Source organism: Trematomus bernacchii, unplaced genomic scaffold, assembly GCF_902827165.1.
Source record: "Trematomus bernacchii unplaced genomic scaffold, fTreBer1.1, whole genome shotgun sequence".
Classification (NCBI taxonomy): domain Eukaryota; kingdom Metazoa; phylum Chordata; class Actinopteri; order Perciformes; family Nototheniidae; genus Trematomus; species Trematomus bernacchii.
In genome coordinates this window covers 26,741-40,088 of record NW_022987525.1, presented here as the reverse complement: position 1 = coordinate 40,088, position 13,348 = coordinate 26,741, and the positions used below count along the sequence as shown (strand labels likewise).

General features: G+C 40.9%; 2 protein-coding genes across 2 annotated transcripts in view; one reads left to right on the top strand and one right to left on the bottom strand.

The window, feature by feature from the left end:
• The window catches only part of LOC117474106 (major histocompatibility complex class I-related gene protein-like), a gene marked incomplete at its 5' end in the record, with an annotated part of 183,941 nt that overhangs the window by 144,090 nt on the left and 26,503 nt on the right, over positions 1-13,348 (bottom strand).
• Positions 1-13,348, top strand: part of LOC117474100 (thrombospondin type-1 domain-containing protein 7A-like) — a 119,083-nt gene that overhangs the window by 91,002 nt on the left and 14,733 nt on the right. The window contains 9 exon segments of the mRNA XM_034120132.1: positions 355-533; positions 877-882; positions 1,240-1,373; positions 1,675-1,828; positions 2,403-2,544; positions 3,109-3,224; positions 3,796-3,913; positions 9,864-10,009; positions 10,533-10,707. Of these exon segments, the coding sequence (XP_033976023.1) occupies positions 355-533; positions 877-882; positions 1,240-1,373; positions 1,675-1,828; positions 2,403-2,544; positions 3,109-3,224; positions 3,796-3,913; positions 9,864-10,009; positions 10,533-10,707 (1,170 nt within the window).

The window sequence follows — 13,348 nt, the reverse complement described above, 5'->3', positions numbered from 1 at the left end:
GACGTCATTGGGTCTGGGAATCCCCCAACATTACAGCAGATATATGGTCGATAACTCTAGATTTGATGGCCTCTGTTTCCACACCAAATATGAACTCATTTCAGATCTTATGGACGCCTTCGAGGAAAGCTAACCTCTTCCTGTTGAGGGACTCTGGTATTTCAGAATAAGCACAGACATCCAGAGATGCTGGAAGTCTGTAGAGTCTCTCTTCTCGTCTTAGATAGCACGATGATGATGATGATGATGATGATGATGATGATGATGATGATGATGATGATGATGATGATGATGATGATGATGATGATGATGATGATGATGATGATGATTGTGAATGTGTTGTTATGTCTGCAGGCTACATCGAGGAGGCGTGCATCATCCCGTGTCCCTCAGACTGCAAACTGAGCGAATGGTCCAACTGGTCTCGCTGCAGTAAGTCGTGCGGCAGCGGAGTGAAGGTCCGGTCCAAGTGGCTCCGAGAGAAGCCGTACAACGGGGGGAGACCCTGCCCCAAACTGGACCACGTCAACCAGGTAAAGAGGGGGGGGGGGTGGGGTTAAATGCTTAAATGCTTAAAAGGGTGGATGTGTCTTATTATTTGTCCCGGTCTTATTGGATTTTGTTAAAAGTTGCACCATTTTTAGAAGGAAATATATTAAAAGAAAAATATGTAAATAAACAGAGAGAAGTAAAAATGTGCACATTAGATATTTACAATACATATGTAAAAAATTCTATATTATGATAAATAGGAGCGTATTAATGTTAATATATTACTTAATATATACTTCTGTTGAAGCCCTGAATATAATAATCTCATTTAATTATTTTCATTTTCTTTATTTCTCTTCTTTCATGAATGGATTCTATCCACAGGCTCAGGTAAGAACCCTGCTGATTATGTATCACTATTTGTTTTCGTGTCTTTTATGTATTTTTGTGCCTTTTTTTAACTTATTTCTGCTTGGTTTTTTATGTGCTTTCTTCATGTGTGTTTTTGTGTATTTTTTAAGTGATTTTTGTGTGTTTCTTTTATATAGTTGTGTTTTTTTGGGTATTTATTACTTGATTGTTGTGTGTTTTTTTATGTGGTTTCTTCAGGTCTTTTTATGTGTTTTTTATATTTTTTGCGAGTTTTTCAATACTTGTTTTTGAGTTTTAAAGTATTTTTTACGTGATTTTTCTGAGTTTGTTTCTGTGGTTTCTTCATGTATTTCTGTTTATCTTCCCGTGCTCCAGGTGTACGAGGTGGTGCCGTGCCTCAGTGACTGCGGTCAGTACGTCTGGATGTCTGAGCCGTGGAGCGTCTGGAAGGTCAGCAACGTGGACCTGAAGGAGAACTGTGGGGAGGGGGTGCAGACCCGCAAAGTCAGGTAAGAGAGACCCGGAAGAAACACGGATAATAAAGAAACACACTGGGGCTTTCTCAAAGTTATTACTATTCGTCTTGTTTTTATGTTTTTTTAATACACTTTTTAATTTATACTATAATTGTTTTAATGATAGTTGTTATTAATATTATTTTTGTATTATTATCCTTATTGTTATTATTATTGTTATTTGATTGTATTTTTAATTGTTTTTACATCATTATTATTATTATCAATATAACTATTATTTATTTATTTTATACTTTGTTATCATTCTGATCATTAATCCCCCCTGTGTGTGCAGGTGCATGCTGAACACCATCGACGGGCCCTCGGAGCAGGTGGAGGATTACCTCTGCGACCCGGAGGAGATGCCCCTCGGAGCCAGAAACAGCCGACTGCCCTGCCCCGAGGACTGTGTGCTCTCAGACTGGGGGATCTGGACCCCCTGTCCCCTGGTACTTATATACTTATATATATGAAACACATCAAATCCCTCTGTTAGGGCTCTGTGTTCTGTGTGCAGTGAGAGGACAGATGAGAACAGTCAGGAAACACAATGTCATATGATACAAGAACAGAATGTAAAATTAAATATTGTAAAGTAAGATGAAATTAAATTTTAAAGTTTATTGCAGTGATAACTATTCAGAGTTGCGGTCCTTTAGCCAGCAATCCTGTGGAGGTTGTTATCTTTATGCATATTTAAAACACATGCTATCCCGAGCTATGGACTGTTTATAATAATACAAATTGAGATAAATGTTTAAGCATAAATGGGCAAAAATTGTCAGTTGGGGACAGATCATGTTGTCGCACACTGTGTCACACAACAGCACACGACAACACAGTTGAATTTGATGTGATTGCAATCAGATCCTGATCAGGGTTTAGTCCTGTTGAGTGGTGTGAAGTCAGTGTGCTCACAAGACTCTTTTCATAGACTGCATGAATACTAACATAAGGTCTGTGGTTAACCTTAGCTGAAGAGATCTTAAGGTTCTGCTCACTAATATCCTCTCTTCCCGTCAGCCCTGTGGGGGGAACAGCTCCAGAGAGAGGACGGCGCCCCCCCTCCGTCAGCCTGGAGACGGGAAGACGTGTCCTCCATCTGAGGAGACGGAGATCTGCAAACTCAACACCAACTGCTTCCACTACTCATACAACATCACCGGTAACACTATCATATTTATACCACAGTTTAAACTTTATATATCTGATTCACGGTGTGTTTATTCTCCCGGTACTGACCTGACTGTGTGATCTTTAGTTTGAACATCACATTTCTACTGTAAAATACACCTTTCCCAATACTGTACTATACACCTTATTGCTTATACTGTTCTTATCTCACTCTTTATTCCTATGTATGTAAAGATACTCTGCACTGCACACTGACTGCAGGAGGACATGACAGTAACATCTCATGAGGACATGTTTAATACCTCTGTCGAGTCTTGTGGTGTAGGTGCTCTGCTATGAGGAGCTATGAAGACACGTTAGCTATCTGTCTCTAAATCAAGCTATCTTACATTTGATTTCTATGATGTAGTTAGCTAGCTTACCTTTGCTACGCATCTAACAAGCTAACTAGCGATTGTTAGCTATCTCGCTAGCGTTTGCTTTAGAGACGTGTTATTGTTTGTGTGTAATTGAGCGTCTGTCTGCAGATTTGTACAGTACAACGATGTTACATTTTATTGTTTCTGCACGAGTCTCATTGAGCGTCTCTCTGCAGATTGGAGTACCTGTCAGCTCAGTGAGCGAGCGGTCTGTGGAAACGGGATTAAAACCCGGATGCTGGATTGTGTTCGCAGCGACGGGAAGTCTGTGGACCTGAAGTTCTGTAAGGAGGTGAGTCCTGAGGCTCTTCCTGTTACAGTTCACGTACAGCAGGGGTGTCCAAACCTTTTTCATTGAGGGCCACATACAGTAAAACATACAAAGGGCTGGGCCGCTCACTAGAGGTATTTAGCCTCAGAAGTTCAGTTATAATTCAGCAAAATCAATCAAATGTATTTCAATTATGCTTTCTACTTGAATAGGATTTAAGAAACATCCCAGCTCTCCAGAGGGTTTCAGTTCTCCTGTTGCAGCTCATCCCTTAAAGCAGATTGATTATAATAAGGGGAAATATGAAGGGTCTGTTTAAAGCTTGTCATGGAAACACATGTTCTCAGCTCTAATCGACTGAATGTCTTTGATTAGTGGGCTTATTAACACATGGAAACTACAGTGTAATATAGGCTCACATATATATTTAAGAAGTACAATATAAAACAAGCACAAGTTTCAGGTGGGGGCAATATACCTTTATACTTTAACAATTTGATGAGGGCCAATTAGAACAGGCCGCATTTGGACGCCCCTGACGTACAGTTTGCACGCACACACAGAGTAAATAACACCACCTCTCCTCCTGCAGCTGGGCCTGGACAGGAAGTGGCAGATGAACGCTTCCTGTGTGGTCGAATGTCCCGTCAACTGTCAGCTCTCTGATTGGTCGATGTGGTCGGAGTGCACACACACCTGTGGACTGGCAGGTACGAGTGTGTTTCCATTACATCCAATGACCCTCTGGTTTGGTTTTGTCATGTTTTTCGTGTGTAGAATATTGGATTTAGCTGCAAGTGCGTTTCTCTGTTGGAAAGTAATGATGATTGAATCCAAAGCGACCTAGCGCCTGTTCATGTCCTGGAACAAATCAACGCCTTTAGGGAATTCCTTCAAATTTGGTACAAACGTCCACTTGGATGAACTGAACTAGTACTGACCTTAACTTACATAGATGTGGTAGAAGAAGAGACTGAATGACCAAGTCTTTTTAGAATAATGGATTTAGTTACAAGTGTGTGCAGCCCTGTGTTTCATGTTGTTCATGTCCTTTCTATTTAACCTGGTTAAAAGTCTCATTGAGATTAAAATGTCTTATTCAAGAGCGACCTGGTCAAGAGGGCGGCATCAACAATGTTACAACAAATAAAACGCAGACAATACAGCTGTTGTAAAACATAGAAATGGCACAATTTTAAAACGACTTCAATTAGGGGATATAAAAGCCATCACATCGACCAAGAGTGTTTGTGTTTTATAGTGATACAATCTGACAGTTTCAGCTCCTTCAGTACATTACTCCAGGCAGAAGGGTAGCATATTTAAAAGCGTGTTTTCCCGTTCTGTTCTAACTTTAGGAACCAACATCTGTATAATATCATGGGAGAGCAGGCCATATAGATTTAGTTTTAAACATATATAAATCACTGCGTCTTATCTCCTGGAAATTATGGTTTCATTTTTATTCCTGTGTTCATAACTACCATGGACTGTTTCATTTGCGATGGATTAAGTCCACAGTTTTGGCTCATATTTGATTGTTTTCCAGTTGCCCATTCTCATGAACGGATATCCAAGGAACCCCTTTCGGAAATTATTTCACATTTGGTACAAACGTCCACTTGGATGAACTGAACTAGTACAGACCTTAACTTACAAAGTCAAATTCCTCGTATGTTTTAACCAACCTGGTAGAACACCTGTTTCTGATTCTGATAGCTTTGGTAGAAGAAGTGACTGAATTACAAAGTGTTTTGGTGTTCAGAAAAAAGAGAAAAGGGGCCCAGAAAGGAGCCCTGAGGGATGCCAGTGATACGTTCCCATTATAAGAGCCTGCCTCGCTGAGACATATAATATGTCTTCAGGCTCAAACTGAGATAGAAAAACCCTGGTGACATCCAGAGGATTATTTCCTCATCTTTGCTCAGTTTGAACTGGCTGAGTGTTATTCGATCTCTCTCCAGTAAAACCAGTGGAATCGCCTTTAAGATGTTCCCATAACGCATTAACTCTTTGCCAGTAATCAGGACATGAGACGGATCAAGTTACTGTGAGCTATTTGGGGTTCGGAAAGGAAATACTATAGTGGAAAACTAAATCTATATATTACCACAAATCCATTTAGTGGTCCACGTGATATGCTCCATGTGGTTTACCCAGTCGGTGTGGAGGAGTTCAAAATGAGCTTCTTCTCCATATTGGCTGAAAAGCAGATTTCAAACATCTGGAAACCATACAGAATTAGAAATACTTTAATTTGACTAAACCTAGCCATGATTTCTCCATACTTCGTTCTCTTTAAATGTTCAAAATAAAACATCCCAGGTTAGAAAACATGTTTACCGTTTGACTGAAGAGGAGGAGATCTCGTAAATGTCAGATTTTATTGGCTTTTTTAAGCGTCTTTTTCACATTAGCTGTATCCATAAAAACTGAAGGAGCCATAACGTTTTACTGCATTACATCACAAACACTCATTTCATACATCGCTGTAAATGGTTTATCACGGGGGAGCTTCCTATGAGTCAGAGAAACCAGGTAAATGATGCCATTTTAACGTCTCTTAATGTAGGTATTGATATTATTGGATTACACTTCAATAAAGCTCCAACATGGCTGCCTCTCAGAGCCGTGAGTAATCAGGCTGCATTAATGTTGGAAACCAGAACCGCTGTGAGAGACGATGATCTTACTGTTACTATAATATGTTTTTGTCTCAAACTGAGATCGGAAAACCCCGGTGACATGGAGAGGATTGTTTCCTCAGACTTGACATCGCTCGGTTTGAACTGGTTGAGTGTTATTGGATCTTTCTACAGAAACACCAGTGGAATGTCCTTTAAAATGTTCCCATAATGCATTAACTCTGGAAGCCAGAAGCGCTGTGAGAGACGATGATGTTACCGAGTGAGGATAATAATGTCGGAGCGTGTGACTCCAGAGGATCAGGGCATTGATTGGCGCTGCATTAGGAGTGTTTGCTCAGGGGCTCGGGGAGCACTCTGCTCTCCAGCAGTCCTTGAGAAGATCCTCAGTCCATGAACACAGCAGATATGAAACCAACACCGGCTTTAGATACCGAGGTAACCTTAATCTGTCCCCGGGCGGCCAGGCTTTCTTTCCCAGGAACATAGAATGAAGTCGTGGGCCTTGAGTTTTAACACCTCTGGTCTAGTGGGAAACTAAGTCTTTTTGTACGTTTTTGTGTTTCTCTTATTTTCCTACGATACTTTAATGATTGGCTGTGAATAAGAAAATATGAAGGACAGACCATCTATAGTTTTTTGGAGAAAGGGGGCAGGGAATATAAGATTATCTTCTTCTCCCTGCTCCTTTTTAGGTACGGTGTGTTTACAGAGTTTGTTAATAATTGTTATACATTGAGTAAATATTAACAGTATTTAGTAGTGGCAGATACGTAACTGCACGTTATCATAGATATATAATTAGATATACTTAATTTTTTCTTAACCTAGCCATGCAGAGACCAGGCTTTCTTTCCCAGGAACAGCAGGAAGTCCTTCCCGCTCTGCTTCCTGTGTTTCTTTTATCTTCTCCTTCCCATGAAGAGTTTGATTCCTGATCCTCAGCCAGGAATATCAATGAGCTGGATTTAAAGTGAAGGTACCTGCAACAGCACAGAGATGTTCTACACTCTGTGTGCATAGATTATCACAGCAGTGTGTGTTCTGCAGCCAAACACTGATAGTGACAGCTGGCACGCTACGCATTTCACCCAGCATGCATCACTGCCACCCCTCGCTCAACCCCAAACACTGGCATGGCCGCCTGCAGGGAAACGCTGGAGCATCGTGATGGAGGAGAGAGCATCTTCTGTACAAAGACACTGGAGAGGGATCTGACATCTGGGATTCAAATTCACTTTAGTTTTTATTCGGCATAATAACTTTGTTAACTTAACAAACGTTTGCAGCTTGTGGTAAAGATCTCCTACGTGTCGGGACCCCCAAGAAGGTGGCAATATCATTTCTATAGTGCTGCAGAAGAAAATAAAACAACAATTTTATATATATTTCTACAAAAACCAGAACGTTCACGTGTTGAACTTTTTCTTAAAGGCATTAAGTAGTTTCCATTTCTGAAGAAGGCAGGTTGACTGTGCAAGACCAGATCTACTGAATTGAAATCAATCAATCAATCAATGTTTATTTATATAGCCCAATATCACAAATGTTACATTTGTCTCAGTGGACTTCACAGTTTGTACAGAATATCAGTATGACAATACGACACCCTCTGTCCTTAGACCCTCACATCGTACAAGGAAACACTTCCAGAGAAAACCCCTCAGTTTAAAGGGAACATGGGAGAAACCTCAGGGAGAGCAACAGAGGAGGGATCCCTCTCCCAGGACGGACAGACGTGCAATAGATGCCGTGTGTAAATTGAAAAGATAATACATTTTACAGCATAGGTAGACCAAATGTTTAGAAATGCATGTGTCTATAATAAGAAGATGAATCCACGAGGAAATCAAGTGAATTTGTTTTTTTGGGAATAAATTGATATATTTTTGAGTTTAACAAACTCAAGTTAAAAGCATAATTGTTGCTACTTTAGGTCAAATTGTGCCAAGATAAGAGGTACTTTATTTGGAAATGTTTGCGTTGCAGCAGCATAACAAACAAGGCATTGCACATAACTAGAAATTGAAGAGTAGAAATAAACAATACTAGAATTTAAACATCTCAAAGTAGAATTAAAGCAGCGTTACAAGTAGAAAATATACAGTAGACCGTGAAGATACAAAATCTATAAACTCTGACAATAAAACACAATTGAAGGCTTTAGACACAATATAAAGCAGGATATTATTTACATTAAGAGTGTGTAGGGAATGGAATATTAAATTAATATATAGATATATACAGATATGAATAAATCCTGCATGAATTTGAAAAAAGGAAAAAATATTGGAGTTTTTTTTTTACATTTATTCAGAAGAATACAAATACATATTTTTTTATATTTGTATTCTTCTTACAAAATGTACCTTTAAATACAAATTTCTTCAATATTCAGAGCTTTTCTATATTGCAGTTTAAAGATGTATTGCTGCATGTATGGGTTTAAGGAGGTACGGTGAAATAAAAACCACATGCAATCCCTCTGAGACGGCCGCTAATTGAGAGTTTTCTCACATCCTCCCCTCGGGCACTCTGTTAAAATGCAGAGTGAATTTAGTTAAAGGGCGCTCCTAACACACACACACACACACACACACACACACACACACACACACACACACACACACACACACACACATACACGCACACACTCACTCTCTCGTATCCCCCAACCTCACACAGTCCCGAGTTTCATTTTAGCACAACAAAGGAGTCTGGATATCCAAAAAATGGCTTCAGGGAGGATGATGAAGTCCCAGAATTGCACCATCGTGATGAATTATTGAATAATGAAAAGGCTGTATTCCCTGGAAAATAAGGAGAGGACATTCACCCAAATGTAGAAATGGGACCAAAGTCATAAACCATTACCATCTGGTTTAACACACAATATGTAGCCATTTCTTCACTTAATGGAACAACGTGTTAATGTTCCATTATCCTTTTAGAACATTTGCTATTGAGGTTTTCCAAAAGTAAGATATTAATATTGTGATATTTGGATAAGCTTACTGTTTACGTGTTTCAAGGAAGAGGATTAGGGCCACATGTGTGAAATGGAAATCTGACCAAGAGTTAAAAAAAAATTGAGTTCCGAGAAAAAAGTCAGAAATTCTAAGATTCAAGTTTTTTTTTTATAACTCTGAGGTTTCCAGAAAAAAAATCTCAAATATGATTTTTTTCAAAACTCTGTGATACAGATAAAATCTGAATATATATATTTTTTTGTTGCCAAAAAATAGAATTGTGACATTTTGAGATTCATTTTGTGATTTCCAGTGTGCCCCTAATCCAATTCTGTAAATCTTAGAATTCAGAGACATTTATTTTAATTTGTCTCTTTATTCATGCTGGTCCTCATTTGAAGCTCTGATTGGAGGTCCAGAGGTCACCTTGATGCAGTTTCTCTTTCTCTTCCTTACATTTCTGACCCACCATCAAAGGTTTTATCGTCATCTGCTCATAAGCTACAGTGTAGAAATGGCAATGAAATTCTTCTGACCTGCTCCTCCAACAATGCAACATGTATAATACAATTAAATTAAATGTAAATAGAATATGATATGTACAAGAACAGAATATGAAATTCAATTATGCACACTTTTCCTTGTACATGTGATGTTTTGGTGTCATTGTTGTTTTGTTTCTTTCCGTTAACTGTCAAGTAGGAACTAAGTATTTTTTTGTACGTTTTTGTGTTTCTCTTATTTTCCTACGATACTGTTGTGATTGGCTGAGAATAAGAACATATGAAGGACAGACCATCTATTTCTATTTATTATATTTTGAGATAATATCAGATTATTCTCTTCTCCCTGCTCCTTTACAGGTACGGTGTGTTTATAGAGACATGTTTTGTTATACATTAAGTTGTGCATACCATGAATGGAACAAATACAAATGAAATGAAATGAACAGAGCTCAGGTGTTTAGCAGTCTTATGGCCTGTGGGATGAAACTGTCCCTCTCTCTGAATACATAATTCATCCTCTCTCCCCTCTCTTGTGTTCAGGGAAGCTGTGGAGGAGGAGGACCGTGACTCAGACCCCCCAGGGAGACGGACGGCCCTGCCCCACCCAGATGAAGCAGTGGAAACCCTGCCTGGTGAAGCCTTGCTACAGCTGGAGCTACGAAGCCTGGTCCGACTGCAAGTCAGAGGTCAGTGTCCTCCGTCAGCCCGTCAACATCAGTTCATCCTGTGTTCTATAGGTTTTAGTGAATCAGGGGTGACTTCACTTTCTGTGGCCCGCAAGAGCTCTGCAAGAATATAATACGTTTATTATACGGTTTGATGCCGCTTTACAGAAGCACTTTGTCCATTAACTACATGTCCCACAATGCATCTCATTTTGTGAGACTCACTGAAGAGACTTTCAATTATTTGCAATTATTTGCCCGAGACTTCTGCTTTCAGACGTAGTTAATTATGAAGTTATTACCCTATCTGATAATAATCCAATGCAGAGGCAATAATGTAATATAATACATTATTTTATATATGTTATATATTTATATAGTCTTAAAGTTACAACCGGCCCTTTGAGTGCAACTATAATGCTGATGTGGCCCGCCATGAAATTGGGTTTGACCCATCTATCCATCTATCACATATCTACACTGTAGCTATGTACAAATAACAATAAAGCCTTGAATCTTGAATCTTGAATCTTTGTCTCCTCAGGGCGCTCGGTGTGGAGACGGCCTGCGCTTCAGGAACGTTTCGTGCTTCGTGTCAGACGGCTCGGGGCAGGAGGACAGCAGCCTGGTGGAGGAGGAGCTGTGTTCAGACCTGGAGCCCTCAGTGGAGGGAGACCCCAACATCGTCCTGCAGGAGCCCTGCACCGTGCCCTGTCCAGGTGAGCACACACACACACACACACACACACACACACACACACACACACACACACACACACACACACCACACACACACACACACACACACACACACACACACACACACACACACACACACACACACACACACTCATCACACACTCAGTGTTTAATGGTTCATATCATACAGCTTAAAGACACTACTCCTGCAACAAGCAACCACAAAACCTCCCTGATACTCTAAAGCAGGGGTAGCCAACACGGTGCCCGCGAGCACTTAGTCGCCCGCAGGGGCAACGTGAGTCGCCCGCGGGGCATGTTCTAAAAATAGCTCGCCAAGCAAATCCAAAATGTATAAAATACACAAAACAAAAAAGGAAATGTAATTAAAAGAATCTACCCTATGCATAAACGAAACCTAAATCATAGCGAACTCTATCTACTTACTAAAACTCTATATCTATCTAACACCCCTCCTCCCCCCACCCCCACAATGAATATCGACCAATCACGTTCTTGCTTGATTTGCGGGACCAGCGTTGCAGTCGGGAAGAAAAGCAATGTGGCACCTCCCCGCTGATTTCCCTTCTGGCAGAATCTACACAACACATCAGCCCCATTGAGCAGCCTATCATGCAGCCTATACAACACATGAGGGGCAGAGTTTTACTCTGTGTGCTGCAACTTGCATATATTTATTGCACTTGACGCACACACACGCATGGCGTAATTTCCACCTGTGACAGGGGGGAAATGTCCCCCGCTCTTTTCGAAATCCCGTTTGTGTCCCCCCACTTTACAAATATGTTTATTTTATTTTTTTAACGCAAGCCATCATCGCCACGGAGGAGCACACAGCCTCTGTGAGCGAGCGAGGCAGAGAGAGAGAGAGCGAGCGAGAGAGCTAGGGAGGGAGAGAGAGAGAGAGAGCTAGGGAGAGCATAACTTTATCTATTTAATATAGATAAAGTAAGAAATCAATCCAATGTGTACTATAGGACAGTAAAAAAAACAAAAAACAGTTTGAAAGGAGAGTGATTAGTAAAATAAGCATAAATAAAAAGAAAGAATGCTAACTAGGTAACATAAGATAAGAATAAACCAGTTTAAATGATTTGTTATTGATTGTGATTATATTCTAAAGATGTTTGGATTATTGAAAAGTATACAGCTCCCTTTCATCTGAGTGTTGAGAGCTGTATCCATCAATTCATGTTGTGCTCAAAGTGCTCCAGATTGATGCATTTCACTTCAACATTAAAAAATAATCTTCCCGGGGGTGCATGCCCCCCGACCCCCCTAGAAGAGGTGAGGACCCCCCCTAGAGGAGGTGAGGACCCCCCCTAGAGGAGGTGAGGCCCGTCCAACCCCAAATAAAACAGGTTAAAATAATTAAATTGAATACATGTTCTTTTAGTAAACACTGAAAACGGGTCCCACAGACCCAAACAGCACACAAAGGTTAAAGGTAAGCATATCATAATGTTAAAATGTGCTAAATATATACACTGCAAAAAACAAAAAAAAGAGGAGTAAAAGTAGCCCCAGACTTGTTTTATTTTTTGAAAGTAGCCCTCACCCTAAAAAAGGTTGGTGACCCCTGCTCTAAAGGATAGCCTCAAGTTATTAAAGAGATACGCAAAGTGCTGCGACGGCCGAGGCTTTGTTGTTGACAAACACAGAGTACTGGTTTAGTTCCTTGTTGTCTTACCAGTTTAATGTCTAGTCCAGGTGAGGACTATGAATAGCTTTGTCCAATAATGCTGTGACTCTGATCAATGACTTCATCTAATCTCAAAGAGTTTACGGAGATAAATAGAGAATAAGAGTCCGAGCGGGAGGAGATCTCCTTTCATTCATCAAATCACTCTAGAATCAAATGTAGGGAGGCGACCTCTCAATGACACCTGGCCTTGACACAACATGCCGAAATCGGCCGTTTTCGTTAGTCGGACGACGAAGCGTGCCCTGTCGCCCAAACTCAATTTGGTGTGTCTCGCACCGTCGGCCATGACACGCCTTATTTGGCCTTTCATGGCCGACGCACGGCCGATTCAACATGTGCGTCGGCCACAGGCAGTCGGACAAAGAAATCACTCTGATTGGCTGTTCAGCTAGCGAATCAGTGCATGAGAAGCGAAACGGTTGCTTGAGAATGTCTTCCACGAGCAACACTCCAATGGCTGATAGCTCCAGTACCGCACGAAACATGTTTTCGATGGACGAGAGTGAAAATGGAACGCACACGCTATTTGTTGTTTGTTTAGATCACGCGGTCTGTTCTTCTTCTCTGTCTTCCGGTTGTTGCCTCTTTTGAATGACGAATACACACTACCGCCGCCTGCTGGTAAGGAGAGTTAATGCCACTCACGCATGCGCAGTTCGTACGTGCTCGGCTGAAGTCTTTGCGGTGTGTTCCAGTGTGACACACGGCCAAGACGCAGGAGAACACGGCGACGCAACAGTCGGCATCGGCGAGTTCTCTGGTGACTGCTTGGTGTGTCAGGGCCTTTAGCGGCACCTTGTTCAGTCATTGAGCTCTGGGTGGGTCGTTGCATTGCTTTAATCCGGAGTGTTGGGTCCTGAAGAAGCAGAGGTTTTGTCGGGCTAACGTGGTCTTTAATGAGACGTGTTGATGTGCTGGTGGTGAGGTTATTTCCT